The sequence below is a fragment of the Somniosus microcephalus genome, chromosome 27 (assembly GCF_052327205.1).
Source record: "Somniosus microcephalus isolate GS21.2 chromosome 27, FLI_Smic_1.0, whole genome shotgun sequence".
In the NCBI taxonomy this organism is placed as follows: Eukaryota; Metazoa; Chordata; class Chondrichthyes; order Squaliformes; family Somniosidae; genus Somniosus; species Somniosus microcephalus.
Genome location: NC_141013.1, coordinates 46,334,871 through 46,351,666, shown reverse-complemented (window position 1 = coordinate 46,351,666; position 16,796 = coordinate 46,334,871). Strand labels below are relative to the sequence as shown.

The 16,796-nt window shown below is 51.4% G+C and overlaps 1 protein-coding gene across 1 annotated transcript in view; it reads left to right on the top strand.

Moving 5' to 3' along the window:
* The window catches only part of lins1 (lines homolog 1), a 55,274-nt gene that overhangs the window by 21,702 nt on the left and 16,776 nt on the right, over positions 1 to 16,796 (top strand). Inside the window, exon 4 of the mRNA XM_085968924.1 lies at positions 8,751 to 8,892. Within this exon, the coding sequence (XP_085825050.1) occupies positions 8,751 to 8,892 (142 nt within the window). The remainder of the gene's footprint in view (positions 1 to 8,750; positions 8,893 to 16,796) is intronic.

Sequence of the window (16,796 nt, the reverse complement as noted above, 5' to 3'; positions counted from 1 at the left end):
ACAAAGCCTTCAGGCTTGTTTTTTTTAACACTTTGACCTTTTAGAATTATTATTTACTGTGGCTATGTTTGATTTAAACCTTTGATTTCTCTGACTGCCACCATTGCTTTTCTCCTTCCTGTCTTCTGCTTCTATCCTTGTTTCCCTTTCCTCTGTCTCCCTGCTCAGGTTCCCAGCCCCCTGCCATTTTAGTTTAAACCCTCCCCCAGAGCACTAGCAAACACTCCCCCTAGGACATCGGTCCCGGTCCTGCCCAGGTGCAAACATCCAGTTTCTACTGGTCCCACCTCCCCCAGAACCGGTTCCAATGTCCCAGGAATTTGAATCCCTCCCCCTTGCACCATTCCTCTAGCCACGTATTCATCTGAAATATCCTTCTATTTCTACTCTGACTAGCACGTGGCACTGGTAGCAATCATGAGATTACTACCTTTGAGGTCCTTTTTTAAAATTTACCTCCTAACTCCCTATATTCGGCTTTTAGGACCTCATCCCGGTTTTTACCTATATCGTTGGTACCTATATGCACCACGACAACTGGCTGTTCACCCTCCCCTTCCAAAATGCTCTGCAGCCGCTCTGAGACATCCTTGACCCTTGCACCACGGAGGCAACATACCATCCTGGAGTCTCGTTTGCGGCTGCAGAAACGCCTATCTATTCCCCTTACAATAGAATCCCCTATTACTATAGCTCTACCCCTCTTTTTCCTCCCGTCCTGTGCAGCAGAACTACCCATGGTGCCAGGAAGTTGGCTGCTGCTGCCTTCCCCCGATAAGCCATCCTCCCCAACAATATCCAAAGCGGTATATCTGTTTGAGAGGGGGATGGTCATAGGGGACCCCTGCACTACCTGCCTGCGCCTACTACTCTGCCTGACGGTCACCCATTCCCTTCCTGCCTGTGCAGCCTTTACCTGTGGTGTGGCCAACTCATTAAACGTGATATCCACGACGTCCTCAGCATCGCGAATGCTCCAGTATGTATCCATTCGCAGCTCCAGTGCCGCAATGTGGTCTGCCAGTAGCTGCAGCTAGATATACTTCCCGCACACATGGTCGTCAGGGACAGAGGAAGTGTCCCTGATTTCCCACATAGTGCAGGAGAAGCATACCACGGCACCGAGCTGTACTGCCACATGACTTACCCTTTAATTAATTCAAATTAAATTAAATCAAATCAATCCTACCAATTACACTATAATTAAATGATATACTCAAGGGCTCTTGTTTACGAGCAGTCCCCGCGACACAACAGAGACCTTAGAAACTATAAACCAGAAAATTTAAGTTTGGAAAAAAGCGACAGAGAAATACTCACCAACCAATCACTTACCTGCTTTCTGGGGACGTCACAGTTCGATTATTTTTTACTTCTCTCTCCCTCCTCTCGCAGGTCCGCGTCTCCCGCTCTCGGAGCTCGGTTTGGGTCCGCCTCTCCCGCTCTCGGAGCTCGGTTTGGGTCCGCCTCTCCCGCTCTCGGAGCTCGGTTTGGGTCCGCCTCTCCCGCTCTCGGTGCTCGGTTTAAATCAGCCTCTCCCGCCTCTCCTCTCGCAGGTCCTCTCTTACCTTCTTGACCAGTCTCCCATGTGGGACTTTGTCAAAAGCCTTACTGAAGTCCAAGTAGACTACATCCACTGCACTACCCTCATCCACACACCTAGTCATCTCCTCGAAACATTCAATCAAATTGGTTAGACATGATCTTCCCCTGACAAAGCCGTGCTGACTATCCTTGATTAATTCCTGCCTCTCCAATTGGAGACTAATTCTGTCCCTCAGAATTTTTTCCAATAATTTCCCTACCACTGATGTTAGGCTCACTGGCCTGTAATTCCCTGGTTTATCCCTACTACCCTTCTTGAATAATGGTACGACGTTAGCTGTTCTCCAGTCCTCTGGCACCTCCCCTGTGGCCAGAGAGGTTCTGAAAACTTGTGTCAGAGCCCCTGCAATCTCCTCCTTTGCCTCACACAGCAGCCTGGGATACATCTCGTCAGGGCCTGGGGATTTATCCACTTTTAAGCCCGCTAAAACCGCTAGTAATTCCTCCCTCTCAATACTAATTTGTTCAAGTATATCACAATCCCCCTGCCTGATTTCTATGCCTACATCGTCCTTCTCCATAGTGAACACAAATGCAAAATATTCATTTAAAGCCCCACCTACAACTTCCGGCTCTACACACAGATTTCCACTTTAGTCCCTAATGGGCCCTACTCTTTCCCTGGTTATCCTCTTGCCCTTATTAATCTATATATATAAAAGGATACATCTGTCTGTCTGTCTGTCTGTCATTCCGTCTGTCTGTATTGAATAAACTCGAAAGTTATAGAGCGTACCTGCACGTGTGTTACAGCGAAAGAAAGCTGACGATTCCAGAACCGTCCTAAGCGTATTTACGTTTCGGCCAGACAAAAATTGCGCCCGTGGTATCCAAAAAACGTTCAACATTCCGCTCATTATCCGCTCATTAGCATCGAGTGACGTTGAGGTCGACCAATCGTACGGCGGGTTCCTGGCGCATGCGGGCGGGCCCTCCTACGGTCGAGTGACGGGACGATTGACCAATCCTACGCTTCGGTGACCTGACGGTCCACCAATCGGTGCGTGTGTGGGCGGGCCTTATCGTTCTGAACCGAGGTGAGTCGCCGCCATCTTGATTCCAAACTTTTCATTTCTTTTTCCCGCTTTCTGCGTGTTTCTTTTCAAATCTACATTTCCAGCAAAAAAAAAGTTGCTTTTAAAAGACAAATTGTTTATAAAAAAAGTTAATTCATTTGTAAATCTTTTGTCTAACCTCTATAATTTTCCTACCTTTCACCGTTTTTCCAGGCCTCTAAGCCTGGGCGTCTGTTGACCAGCCACGCCCGAGCTAGGCGCCTCCCGTCGCGATCGACAAAAGGCCAGCGATCGCCGCCATCTTTGTGAAGGCTGGAGGGGGCGGGCCTGAGCCGAGCGTCGCCACCGCAGCCATCTTAGTAAAGGCGGGCGGGGCGGGAGTCAGCGTCCGCGTCATCTTCCGCCCGGAGCGCGACTTGAGTCCAGCCGGGCCTCACGCGGTAGGTTGCGCGGCGGCGTCTCTCTGGTCTTGAAGCTGGCTCGGGAAGGCGGGGCTCGGGAAGGCGGAGCTCGGGAGGGGTCGGGAGGGCGGGGCTCCGGAGAGCGGGAGGGCGGGGCTCCGGAGGCCAGTGCTTGGGAAGGCGGAGCTCGGGAGGGCGCGCGCGCGGGGCTCGGGAGAGCGCAGCGGGAGGGCGGGGCTCTGGAGAGCGGGAGGGCGGGGCTCGGGAGGGCGGGGCTCGGGCTGAGCCATGTCAGTGCGTGGGGCGGCAGGGAGCTCTGTGGAGCCATCGGGTCTGCTAGCTCCCCCACTCCCTTTCTCCTCCCCTCCCCCTCTCCCCTGCCTCCCCTCCCCCCTCTCCCCCCACACCCCCCCTCCCCTCCCACACTTCCCCCCTCCCCCCATTCCCCCCTCCCCTCTCCCCCTCCCCTCCCCCATTCATTCCCCCCCTCCGCTTCCCCCCCTCCCCTCCCCCCCATTCCCCCCCTCCCCTCCCCATTCCCTCCCCCCATTCTCCCCTCCCCCATTCTCCCCTCCCCCATTCTCCCCTCTCCCATTCTCCCCTCCCCCCATTTCCCCCCATTCCCCCCTCCGCTCCCCCCATCCGCTTCCCCATTCCCTCCCCCCATTCTCCCCTCCCCCATTCTCCCCTCCCCCATTCTCCCCTCCCTCTCCCCCTCCTCCCCTCCCCTCCCCCCGTCGCGCGCTCTCTTCCCCCCCAGTCGCTCGCTCTCTTCCCCCCCAGTCGCTCGCTCGCTCTCTCTCTTCCCCCCAGTCGCTCTCTCTCTTCCCCCCCAGTCGCTCGCTCGCTCTCTCTCTTCCCCCCAGTCGCTCGCTCGCTCTCTCTCTTCCCCCCAGTCGCTCGCTCTCTCTCTCTCCCCCCAGTCGCTCGCTCGCTCTCTCTTCCCCCAGTCGCTCGCTCTCTTCCCTCCCAGTCGCTCGCGCTCTCTCTCTTCCCCCCCAGTCGCTTGCTCTCTCTCTCCCCCCCCGTCGCTCGCTCTCTCTCTCTCTTCCCCCCCAGTCTCTCGCTCTCTCTCTCTCTTTCCCCCCCAGTCGCTCGCTCTCTCTCTCTTCCCCCCCAGTCGCTCGCTCTCTCTCTCCCCCCCCAGTCGCTCGCTCTCTCTCTCTCTTCCCCCCGTCGCTCGCTCTCTCTCTCTCTTCCCCCCCCCCAGTCGCTCGCTCTCTCTCTCTCTTCCCCCCCCAGTCGCTCGCTCTCTCTCTCTCTTCCCCCCCAGTCGCTCGCTCTCTCTCTCTCTTCCCCCCCCAGTCGCTCGCTCGCTCTCTCTCTCTTCCCCCCCAGTCGCTCGCTCTCTCTCTCTTCCCCCCCAGTCGCTCGCTCTCTCTCTCTCTTCCCCCCCCAGTCGCTCGCGCTCTCTCTTCCCCCCCCCCAGTCGCTCGCTCGCTCTCTCTCTCTCTTCCCCCCAGTTGCTCTCTCTCTCTCTTCCAACAACAACATTCCCTCAAAAATCCTCTCGGCACTGCCGGGCACTTCAGCTAGTATACTTATAAAACACCTTGGGATTTTCATTTATTTTGCCCGCCAGTGTTTTTTCACACTTGAAGGGGTGAAAAGAGCAGGGGAGTGGGACTAATTAGATAGCTCTTTGAAAGAGCTGGCACAGATAATGATGGGCTGAATGGCCTCCTTCTCTGCTGTAAGATTCTATGATATTGTATGATTTTATATATGGACAGACAAGCAAGTCCTATTCTTTCAATAGAAACCTCTGCTTTGTGAGCAGTATGAGCAGATCTGTCATGGTGTTGCTTACAATGAGTTTGCAGTTTAATAAGAGCAGGAGTGCTATACCAAGTAGCAGTAACTAAAAAGGGGGGAAGAGGGGGCAGGTGAGGGGAAAATTAGTAATCTAAAGAGAAAAGTCAAGGCAAATAAAGCAGTGTAGTGAATTGGGTAAAGATAAGCTGTGTGTGACAGGAAGGGACAGAGAGTTTAAAGGTAATAGCGCATCAGCAAGTCGGGAAACTAAAGGCTCTTGTTACGAATGCACGAAGCATTCGTAACAAGATAGACAAATTAGTGGCACAAATAGAGATAAATGGGTATGACCTAATAGTGGTTACAGAGACGTGTTTGCAAGGTGTCCAAGGTTGGGAACTAAATATTCCAGGGTACTTGACGTTTCGAAAAGACAAACAGACTGGAAAAAGAGGGGAGTAGCCCGATAATAAAGGATGACATAAGGACAGTACTGAGAACGTTTATTCCAATTCTTTGCTTCCTGTCTGCCAACGAGTTCTCTATCCAAGTCAGTACCTTGCCCCCAATCCCATGTGCCTTAACTTTACACGCTAATCTCTTATGCAGGACCTTATCGAAAGCCTTCTGAAAGTCCAAATACACCACATCCACTGGTTCTCCCTTATCTATTTTACCAGTTACATCCTCAAAAAATTTCAGTAGGTAAGTCGAGCACGATTTACCTTTTTTTTAAGTGCTCTGCTACTATTACATCTTTTATAATGGACTCGAGCATTTTCCCCACTACCGATGTCAGGCTTACCGGTCTATAATTCCCTGTTTTCTGTCTACCACCTCTTTTGAATAGTGGGGTAACATTAGCTTCCCTCCAATCCATGGGAACTGTTCCAGAGTCTATAGAATTTTGGAAGATGACCAGCAATGCATCTACTATTTCTAGGGCCACTTCCTTGAGTACCCTAGGATGTAGATTATCAGGCCCTGGGGATTTATCGGCCTTCAATCCCGTCAATTTCCCTAACACCATTTCCCTACAAATACTGATTTATTTCAGTTCCTCCCTCTCTTTAGACCCTATGTTCCCCGACATCTCTGGGAGGTTATTTGTGTCCTCCTTTGTGAAGACAGAGCCAAAGTATGTATTTAATTGGGCTGCCATTTCTTTGTTCCCCATTATAAATTCCCCTGATTCTCTACGCTTGACTTCACCAATCTTTTTCGCTTTACATATCTATAGAAGCTTTTACAGTCAGTTTTAATGTTCCCTGAAAACTTACTCTCATACTCTGTTTTCCCCCTCTTAATTAATCCCTTTGTCCTCTTTTGTTGTATCCTAAATTGCTCCCAATCCTCAAGTTTGCTGCTTTTTCTGGCCAATTTATATGTCCTCTCCTTGGATCTTATGCTATCCCTAATTTCCCTTGTTAGCCACGGTTGATTCACCTTTTTTGTTTTATTTTTATGCCAAACAGGGGTGTGCAAATTCTGTAGTTCATCCATGCGATCTTTAAATGTTTGCCATTGCCTATCCACTGTCAACCCTTTGAGTAACATTCTCCAATTAATCCTACCCAACTCGCGCCTCATACCATCGTAGTTTCCTTTATTTAAATTCAGGACCCTAGTCTCTGAGTCAAATACTTCACTCTCCACTTTAATGAAGAATTCGATCATATTATGATCGCTGCGCCCCAAGGGGCCTCGCACAACAAGATTGTTAATTATTCCTTTCTCATTACATAATACCCAGTCTAAGATGGCCTGATCTCTAGTTGGTTCCTCGACATATTGGTCCAGGAAACCATCCCGTATACACTCCAGGAATTCCTCCTCCACAGTATTGTTACTAATGTACTAGCATGGATAGAGGATTGATTAAAGGACATACAACAGAGTAGGGATAAACAGGTTGTTTTCAGGTTGGCAGGCTGTAACTAGTGGGGTGCCGCAAGGATCAGTGTTGGGGCCTCCACTATTTACAATCTATATTAACGACTTAGATGAAGGGGCTGTGTGTAATGTATCCAAGTTTGCTGACGATACAAAGCTAGGTGGGGAAGTAAGATGTGAGCAAGACACAGAGCCTGCAAAGGGATATAGACAGTGAGTGGGCAATAAGGTGGCAGATGGAGTGTAATGTGGGGAAATGTGAGGTTATTCACTTTGGCAGGAATAATAGGAAAACAGAATATTTTTTAAATGGTGAGAAATTTAAATATTGGTGTTCAGAGAGATTTAGATATCCTAGTACAAGAAACGCAAAGTTAGCATGCAGGTACAGCAAGCAATTAGGAAGGCAAATGGCATGTTGGCCTTTATTGCAAGGGAGTTGGAGTACAAGAATAAGGAAGTTTTGCAACAATTGTACAGGGCTTTGGTGAGACAACACCTGGAGTGCCGTGTACACTTTTGGTCTCCTTATCTAAGGAAGGATATACTTGGCTTAGAGGCGGTCCAACGGAGGTTCACTAGATTGATTCCTGGGACGAGAGGGTTGTCCTATGAGGAGCGATTGAGTAGATTGGGCCGATATTCTCTGGAGTTTAGAAGAATGAGTGAGATCATTGAAACATATAAGATTCTGAGAGGGATTGACAGGATAGATGCTGAGAGATTGTTTCCCCTGGCTGGAGAGTCTAGAACTAGGGGCAAAGTCTCAAGATAAGGGGCTGGCCTTTTAAGATTGAGATGAGGAATTTCTTCACTGAGGGTTGTGAATCTTTGGAATTCTCTGCTCCAAAGGGCTGTGGATGCTCAGTCGTTGAGTATATTTAAGGCTGAGATCGATAGATTTTTGGACTCTAGGGGAATCGAGGGATATGGAGATCGGGCGGGAAAGTGGAGTTGAAGTCGAAGATCAGCCATGATCTCATTGAATGGCGGGGCAGGCTCGAAGGGGCGTCTGGCCTACTCCTGCTCCCTAATTCTTCTGTTCTTATTGCCGTGGACACTTACTTTTGGGGGTAGCTCTGGGAAAGGGGCTTGGGGTGTGTCGTACTGGGATGGGGTCTAGGTTTTAGAGTATTTTCTTTGGGGAAGTGATCCTGGGATTTAGGGATATTGGGATAGAAGATTCAGGGAGCTCTGGGAATTCCGTGTCCGAGTCTGTGAACACTGAATGGGATCCCAAGACCTGGGCTGGGAGACGGGATTCTGGGCAGCGAGGTCCTGAAGTCCAGCAGTCTTTTCTTTAGCCACTGATTGACAGATTTCACAGAAAAATCAACAGAATTTAGGAAATAGATCTCTAGAAAGCAATGCGACTTACTCAGTCACCACAAGACAGTGGCTCGGATAATCCAGGGTGCATCACATGGCGCAATGCCCTGTTAGTATAATAGAGTATCCTCTAACTGACTTTGTTGCAGTTGCAAAGCAATATTTTAAAAAGAATGAAAGAAAGCCAGTCACTAACTCGGAGTTTGAAATTTACAACCGGTTGCAGTGATCTACATGTTCCTATTTGTAGCTGTGGTTTTAAGGAGAGGGATTCCGTCAGTGGCTAACCACCACAGCAGGCTGCAGATGATCTGAGTCATGCCTTGTGGGATCTGCTGGGTTTGAATTAAATTGCGCACCAATGCCACCCCTCCCCAAAATGCTTACAGACCCCAGCGCCTGTCCCCTCAACCCTCCCCTCATCTCCCCTCACAGATCCCTCTTCCAAATCTAGCTCGACAGTTTATATCAGTATCAGCTGACCTGCCATGCCTCTCAGCTGATGCTCCTGGAAGTGTAAGTTTCAGACCAACTGCCTTGCGTTTTGAATTATTTTAGATGCCCGATCTTCCCTTGTTATATATCTGAGTAGAGTTAAGGGATTTGAAGGTGGCAACAAATGAGCAATATTTTCCAAATGTAAACTTGGCTTCAATTAAGGTAAATGTAGATCCTTTAACACTCATTCCATTAACAGCTACTGTTTTGTTGGTAACTTTTAACAATAGGTTTTATTGCTCTTTGTTTTTAGAATCTCTCCATTGATAGTTGGATGAACAGCTGCCTGCACACTCTGTCAGGAGACCCTGGAAGTAGACAATCAGCTGAATGGCTCCAAACAATTACAGTTGTAATTAAAGAGATTATAAAGGGAAAACCTCTGAACAAGACAGGTTAGTAGGTTGATAGCAAAATACTGCAGATGTTGGAAATCCAAAATAACAACAGAAAATGCTGGAAAAACTCAGCAGGTCAGGCAACATCCGTGGACAGAAATTTGAGTTGACGTTTCGGGTCGAACCCTTCTTCAAAACTGGAAAGAAAAGATAGATCGGAGGCAGGGCTGCGATCGGACAAAAGAATAAAAGAAACAAAAGAAGTAAAAAAGAGACAATAAAAGGTGTTAGAAGCTAGACGAGATGGTAATAGGCTGAGATTAGGTGTAAAGTGTACTGGCAGGGCAAGGGATAGCTGCCAGGTGTGAGAGCGAAACAAAAGGAAAGGGGGGGGGGGGAAAGGAGTGGAAAAATTACAAGAAAAAATGAAATAGGGGCCGAGGTTATGATCTGAAATTGTTGAACTCGATATTGAGTCCGGAAGGCTGCAGAGTGCCTAATCGGAAGATGAGGTGCTGTTCCTCGAGTTTACGTTGAGCTTCCGTGGAACAATACAAGAGGCCAAGGACGGTGAGGTCCGAGTGGGATCTGTGATTAAGCTGCAATGAATCGTGTACATTTTAAACGTCATTGTGCACATACAAAAGGAAGGGTGAGAAAAATGATCAGTGCTTTAGATGGTGCCTTAGCAGCCTGACCATTGCACTGCACAGCTTCAGTCTGATGGCCTCAGATTGTACTGCACTGATCTGGCAATATAACTCAGCATTTTGTTTGCTTTATTGATTGCTGTTCTGCAACGACTGATCGTGGTCAAAGCAGTGGAGAGTGTACTTGCATGCCCAGGTGTCTCAGTCTCGTTCTAGCTCATTGAACATTATTAATTAAATATATATATTTTAAAATATATATTAAATGCTGAGTGGTTCACAATATTCATGTCAAAATGCATTTCCAACTCCTTTGTCAGGCTCTGTCTGTGGCAACATTCATTATAAAAGTGTCAACATTCAGCTATGCCAGTAGGTGGTACTGTGATTGGCACTTGCAATGATGAAAGGCTTGTCACACCAATGGCCCGGAATTTGCAGTGGGTAATAAGAGTGAATGAACAGCGTTCGCTGTTATTACCCCTTTTGAAACTGACCGCAACTTCAGGATTAGTGCACGCGCGTCCTAACGCGGAAATACTAAAGTTGTGGTCAGTCATTCACTGCTCCGACACGAGCTGCGCTGTGCCCCCATCTTTATTTCAGGTTTACCTTTTCCCCATGTAAGAGCCCCAATCTTTGTTTTTCTCTAACATTTTTTAAAAGTCAGAATAAAACAGTTTCTTCACTTCCTGGTTCCCTGTCTGAGGATTCTGCATTGTGATTGGCTGCTTGTTGGCAGCTCGCATTATAGGATTCCCACTACACTACACTGATCTCAATTGAACGTCGGAAAAGCCAAACTCCTCGCCACAGAGATCACCAGATCTTCTGTGGGCTGCTTTCTTGGGGCCAGCGGCGAGCACCTTTGTCAGGCTCGTGCCACTTCCATGTGGGGACTGGTTCAGCATTTTGTAATGACGAGCCAGCCTGTATAAAGCCACTGGGTGACGGTGAACAAATCAGTTCGGCTGTAGATAAACAATAATAATGAGGACAAAGCATCATTGGTTTTGAACAAAAATCAGTTGATGCAACAAATGTTACCCACAGTGGCTGTCTGGAAAACTTCTCTCCCTAAATTTAAAGGAAGTCAACAAGCAGCATTAAACATCTATTACTGTCGACGTGACCAACAGTCCCAAGAAGCCTCTCACACCCCACCCAATTGACATTTGTCCCATTGCCAAACTCCTTAAATTCCCTCCGAATAAGGTGGTCGCTTCTTTGTCTGACACCTGCCCACAGGCAGCGATCTGTAGTCCACAGGCCCAATGTTCTGTCTCCCACACCCCCGTCACCAGCTGGGATTAAAATCCATGCCCGTCAGAAGAACATAGTGGCACCCCCCACCCCTGCAAACTGAGAGTGCCCCCCCCCCCACCCACCCAGTGACTTCAAAATCCATGCCTGGCAGTGGGAATTGCAGCTCTGCACACCCGCCCCCACACCCAGCCCCCCCAGTCGCTGAGGAGGGAAGGTTACCTTCTTGGAACCTCCCTCTGCCTCCCACCGAGATTAGATTCTGGTCTCGGCAGAGGGAGGTGGACCTTCCCAACACACAATAAAGACTTTGCACCTCCCTGTCTCCAAATCGAGAGTGTTTGGGTGCCCCCCCCACTGGCTGAGTGTATTTGGCAGCTCGTCAAAGCCCTCTCCCCCACTTGAGAGTTAGCAAGCACCTCCTCTCCCTGCGTTCAGACTATACCAGCCCGAGCCCACAATAAAAGCATTCGGCAGTCCAGCCTACTCCCCTGCTGAGAAAGATTCCCTACCTTTGCTCCCCCAGCCCCATCCCTAGTCCCTCCACTCAGCCCTCTCCGTTCTTTCCCTCTCTCCCAGCCCCTCCTCATCTTTCCCAGCCCTCTCCCCTTCCTCCTCCACATCCCCCCCTCCACATCCCCCCCTCCACATCCCCCCCTCCACATCCCCCCCCTCCACATCCCCCCCCTCCACATCCCCCCCCCTCCACATCCCCCCCCTCCACATCCCCCCCCTCCACATCCCCCCCCTCCACATCCCCCCCTCCACATCCCCCCCCCTCCACATCCCCCCCCCTCCACATCCCCCCCCTCCACATCCCCCCCTCCACATCGACCCCCCTCCACATCCCCCCCTCCACATCCCCCCCTCCACATCCCCCCTCCACATCCCCCCCTCCACATCCCCCCCCTCCACATCCCCCCCTCCACATCCCCCCCTCCACATCCCCCCTCCACATCCCCCCCCTCCACATCCCCCCCTCCACATCCCCCCTCCACATCCCCCCCTCCACATCCCCCCCTCCACATCCCCCCTCCACATCCCCCCTCCACATCCCCCCCTCCACATCCCCCCCTCCACATCCCCCCTCCACATCCCCCCCCTCCACATCCCCCCCCTCCACATCCCCCCTCCACATCCCCCCTCCACATCCCCCCCTCCACATCCCCCCCTCCACATCCCCCCCCTCCACATCCCCCCCCTCCACATCCCCCCCCTCCACATCCCCCCCCTCCACATCCCCCCCCTCCACATCCCCCCCTCCACACCCCCCCCTCCACATCCCCCCCCTCCACATCCCCCCCCTCCACACCCCCCCCCTCCACACCCCCCCTCCACATCCCCCCCCTCCACATCCCCCCCCCTCCACATCCCCCCCCCTCCACATCCCCCCCTCCACATCCCCCCCCTCCACATCCCCCCCCTCCACATCCCCCCCCCTCCACATCCCCCCCCCTCCACATCCCCCCCTCCACATCCCCCCCCCTCCACATCCCCCCCTCCACATCCCCCCCCCTCCACATCCCCCCCTCCACATCCCCCCCCCTCCACATCCCCCCCCTCCACATCCCCCCCCTCCTCCACATCCCCCCCCTCTCCTCTTGGGCCCCCTTTCCTCCCTTCCCTTGCCCCCGCCCCCTCTCTCCCCTCCCCTCCCCCCTCTCTCCCCTCCCCCTCCCCCCTCTCTCCCCTCCCCCTCTCCCCTCCCCCCTCTCTCCCCTCCCCCTCTCTCCCCTCCCCTCCCCCCTCTCCCCTCCCCCTCCCCCTCTCTCCCCTCCCCTCCCCCTCTCTCCCCTCCCCCTCCCCCCTCTCTCCCCTCCCCCTCTCTCCCTTCCCTCCCCCATCTCCCCTCCCCCTCTCCGCTCCCTCCCCTCCCCCCCTCTCTCCCTCCCCCTCCCCCCCTCTCTCCTCTCTCCCCTCCCCTCCTCTCTCCCCTCCCCCTCTCTCCCCTCCCCCCTCTCTCCCTCCCCCTCCTCTCTCCCCTCCCCCTCCTCTCTCCCTCCCCCCTCTCTCCCCTCCCCCCCTCTCTCCCCTCCCCCCCTCTCTCCCCTCCCCCCCTCTCTCCCTCCCCCCTCTCTCCCCTCCCCCCTCTCTCCCCTCTCCCCTCTCCCCTCCCCCTCTCTCCCCTCCCCCCTTTCTCCCCTCCACCTCTCTCCCCTCCCCCCGCTCCCCTCCCCCTCTCTCCCCTCCCCCTCTCTCCCCTCCCCCTCTCTCCCCTCCCCCTCTCTCCCCTCCCCCCCCTCTCTCCCCCCCTCCCTCCCCCCCCCTCCCTCCCCTCCCCCTCTCTCCCCTCCCCCTCTCTCCCCTCCCCCTCTCTCCCCTCCCCCTCTCTCCCCTCCCCCTCTCTCCCCTCCCCCTCTCTCCCCTCCCCTCTCTCCCCTCCCCCCTCTCCCCTCCCCCCTCTCTCCCCTCCCCCTCCTCCCACGCTCTCCCCCTCCTCTCAGAAACAGAGTGCTACGACTTGGGTGAGTCAGGGAGTTAGGTGAGGAGTGGAAGGAGGAGCTCATTTGCTTCGCCTTCGGTTTTCCTAACTTTTCACCCTGTAGGAATTGGTTCTTCCTTTACACCAAGGAAAGAGTCCGAGAGCGGGAGCAGTCAAACAACAACTGCGAAACTGCTGAAGTGACGTCCCAACCAGGAAAGGAACTGATTGGTAAGTATGACCTGGTGAGTATTTCTACAGTCCGTTTGTTAAAGTCAAAGTAAGGTCTCTAGTTTAGAGTAAGTAGTGTTTAAAGGGAAGTAATGTCCCTAGTGTATTTAATATGCTTTCATTTAAAGGGAGTAAATTAAGGGTAGGACATGGCAGGGCAGCTCGGCTGCGTGGAGTGCTCCTCCTGTGCTATGTGGGAAGTCAGGGACACTTTCGGTGTCCAGGGTGAACACGTGCAGGAAGTGTTTCCAGCTGCAGCTACTCACAATCTGCGTTTCAGAACTGGAGCTGTGGCTGGAGTCACTGTGGAGCATCCGCGAAGCTGAGATCTTCGTAGATAGCACGTTTAACGAGGTGATCACACCGCAGGTAAAGAGTGCACAGGCAGACGGGAAAGGGGTGACCACCAGACAGAGTAAAAGAACTAGGAAGGTACTGCAGGAGTCCCCTGGGTCCATCTCCCTCTCCGACAGATTTTCCGTTTTGGATACTGCTGGGGGAGATAGTTTCTCAGGGGAGAGCAGCAAGAGCCAAGTCCATGGCACTACGAGTGGCTCAGCTGCACAGGAGGGGAGGAAAATGAGTGGGAGAACAATAGTGATAGGGGATTATATCGTAATGGGAACAGATAGACGTTTCTGTGGCCATAGATGTGACTCCAGGATGGTATGTTGCCAGGGTCAGGGATGTCACTGAACGGCTGCAGGGCATTCTGAAGGGGGAGGGCGAACAGTCAGAGGTCGTGGTTCACATTGGGACCAACGACATGGGTAGGAAGAGGGATGAGGTCCTGCAGCAAGAATTTAGGGAGCTAGGTAGTAGATTAAAGAGCAGGACCTCAAAGGTTGTAATCTCTGGATTACTCCGGGTGCCACGTGCTAGTGAGTATAGGAATAGGAGGATAGAGCAGATGAATGCGTGGCTAAAGAGTTGGTGCAGGAGGGAGGGCTTTAGTATCCTGGATCACTGGGTCTGCTTCTGGGGAAGGTGGGACCTGTACAAGTCGGACGGGTTGCACCTGAACCAGAACGGGACCAACATCCTTGCGGGGAGGTTTGCTAGTACTGTTGGGGGGGGTTTAAACTAACTTGGCAGGGGGATGGGATACGGAGTGGAGCTATAGTAGGGGGTGATGCACAGCCAAATATAGAGGAAAAAACAAGTCAGCCTGGAAGGCAGAGCAAATATGTAACGGCACAAGGGAGTATGGCAAGGCTGGATGGCATTTTTTTAATGCAAGGAGTCTTGCGAGTAAGGCAGATGAATTGAAGGTGTTGATGATATTGTTGCCATCACAGAGACATGGTTGAGGGAGGGGCAGGACTGGCAGCTCAATATTCACGGGTATAGAATCTTCAGGCGAGACAGAGGGGGATGTAAAAGAGGAGGGGGTGTCGCAATATTAATCAAGGAGTCAAGTACTGCTGTAAGGAGGGATGATATTTTAGCAGGTTCCTCTAATGAGGCCATATGGGTAGAACTTGCAAACAAAAAGGGGGCAAGCACTTTGCTGGGAGTGTACTATTGTAAGGGGTGGTGGTGTGGGTTGTTTGTCAGCTTCACCTCTGACTCCTTTGAGCAGTTCGAATCGCTCCCACTCCCTTTTGTTGTAGACTTTGGACTTATTTGGGGGTTGTAATAAACTTGCAACAGACTCCTGGGTTAGTCAAAAAGAATTCAGATCTTTATATTGAGACAGGAAAATATACAATACAATAAAACTTATACTCTAAAAGGGTGGGAAACACTCGGAATAAGCGAGGGAGAATTACAATATACAAAAGTACCTTACCCTCCCAACTCTACTACACTAGCTAGGCTGGAATCCAGAGGACCAGGAAATGCTCACCAAAACGACTTTCTTGACAGATTGTAGAGGTTTGCGATTTCGGGGTTCTCGGTTGTGGCGGCTGGGGCCTGCTGTACCCCGGACGTGGTAGAAGACTGCACCTGCGTTGGGTCTTCAGTTTGGGTTGGTCCGCTGATGCGGTTAGTCGCTCTGTTGGATGTATCCGGTGAGTACCTGATTTTCTTTAGTTAGGGCTAGTTTTAGGGTCTTTTGTGTCTTAAATCTTACCCAGGGGTAAGTCAGACTAGCCTGTAGAGTGGAAACAAGTCTTTGGTTCGTGAGTTTTTCTGCGGTTGGTTCCTTGTTGGTCGTAGTGGCCCAATATTACCTGGTTGGTCGTAATATTGGTGGTTGTTGGTTTCTGTAGGCCTTTTGTTGCCGCGACCTCCGTTTCTTCTTTGTTTCTTCAAGTCTCCGATGATGATCTCTCTCTCGAACTGGTTGGCTGAACTTCAACTGCTCCGATCTTGAAGTGACTCGAACTGACTGAAAAGGCAGGCCTCAATTATACTACAGGAAACTTTGTGCTATCCGGCACCGACGGGACCGAGCTGCTGCCGTTCCCTCAAAACTGCCGTACACTCCAGAGCTAATGTTGAAAGATACGGAGATTTTCATCTCCGTATGAATCAACAAACTCTGTTGCTTAGCAACAGCTTCTAAACAGTCGGCAAGCGTCTCTGTAGCGTCTCTAGCTGAAGCTGTTGCTTAACTACAGACGTTGCACAGCTTGACTGTTCAAAAAAAGCAAAGAAAAGAAACGAAAAGAATAAAAAACGGCTCCTGATTTTTGCCGGTGGCTCAAGCTTGCCGGACGGTTCGCCTCCGGATAACACAAAGTTTCCTGTGCTTTGGGGCCTGGCTTATCTGACTGCCAAATCTCTGGTTTCTTTGTTAAATTTGGCGGGCTCGTTATTTTTAGTAGGTTTTAAAACTTTAACGAGCTTCGGGGATGGTCCATCTAACTCTTAATCGGCTTTTAACTGGTTTCGGGATTGCCTTGAAACTAGTTTAAAAATGCAAATCGTTTGTCAATCTCTTTACAGGAAACTTTGGTTTATCCGGAGGTTAACTGTCCGGAATGCTCGATCCACCGGCAAAATTCAGGAGTCGGTTCAGTAAGTTTTTTTTCTTTTTGTTGCTTTTTTTTCACCAGTCAGGCTCTGCAAGGTCCAGCTGAAGCTGTTGCTTAGCTACAGAGACGCTTGCAAGCTATGGCCGACTGTTTAGAAGCTGTTAGGGTTTGTTGCTAGATACGGAGCTCAAAAGCTCCGTATGTTTTAACATTAGCGCTGGTTTGTCCGGCAGTTTTGATGGGACGGCAACAGCTCGGTCCCGTCGGTGCCGGATATCAGAGTTTCCTGTACTTGGTTTTGGACTGTGGTTTGATTGTTGTGTCCTTTGTGATGCTGGGGACATGTCCTGTTTTATTCATGTACCTGGCTCTGCAAATTTTTGGTGGGAACAGGCTTCATTGTCTTTATGTAAAATGCTGAGGTGGCCTAGGACATTCTCAGACTGTCCAATATCCAAACTCGGGGGCCCA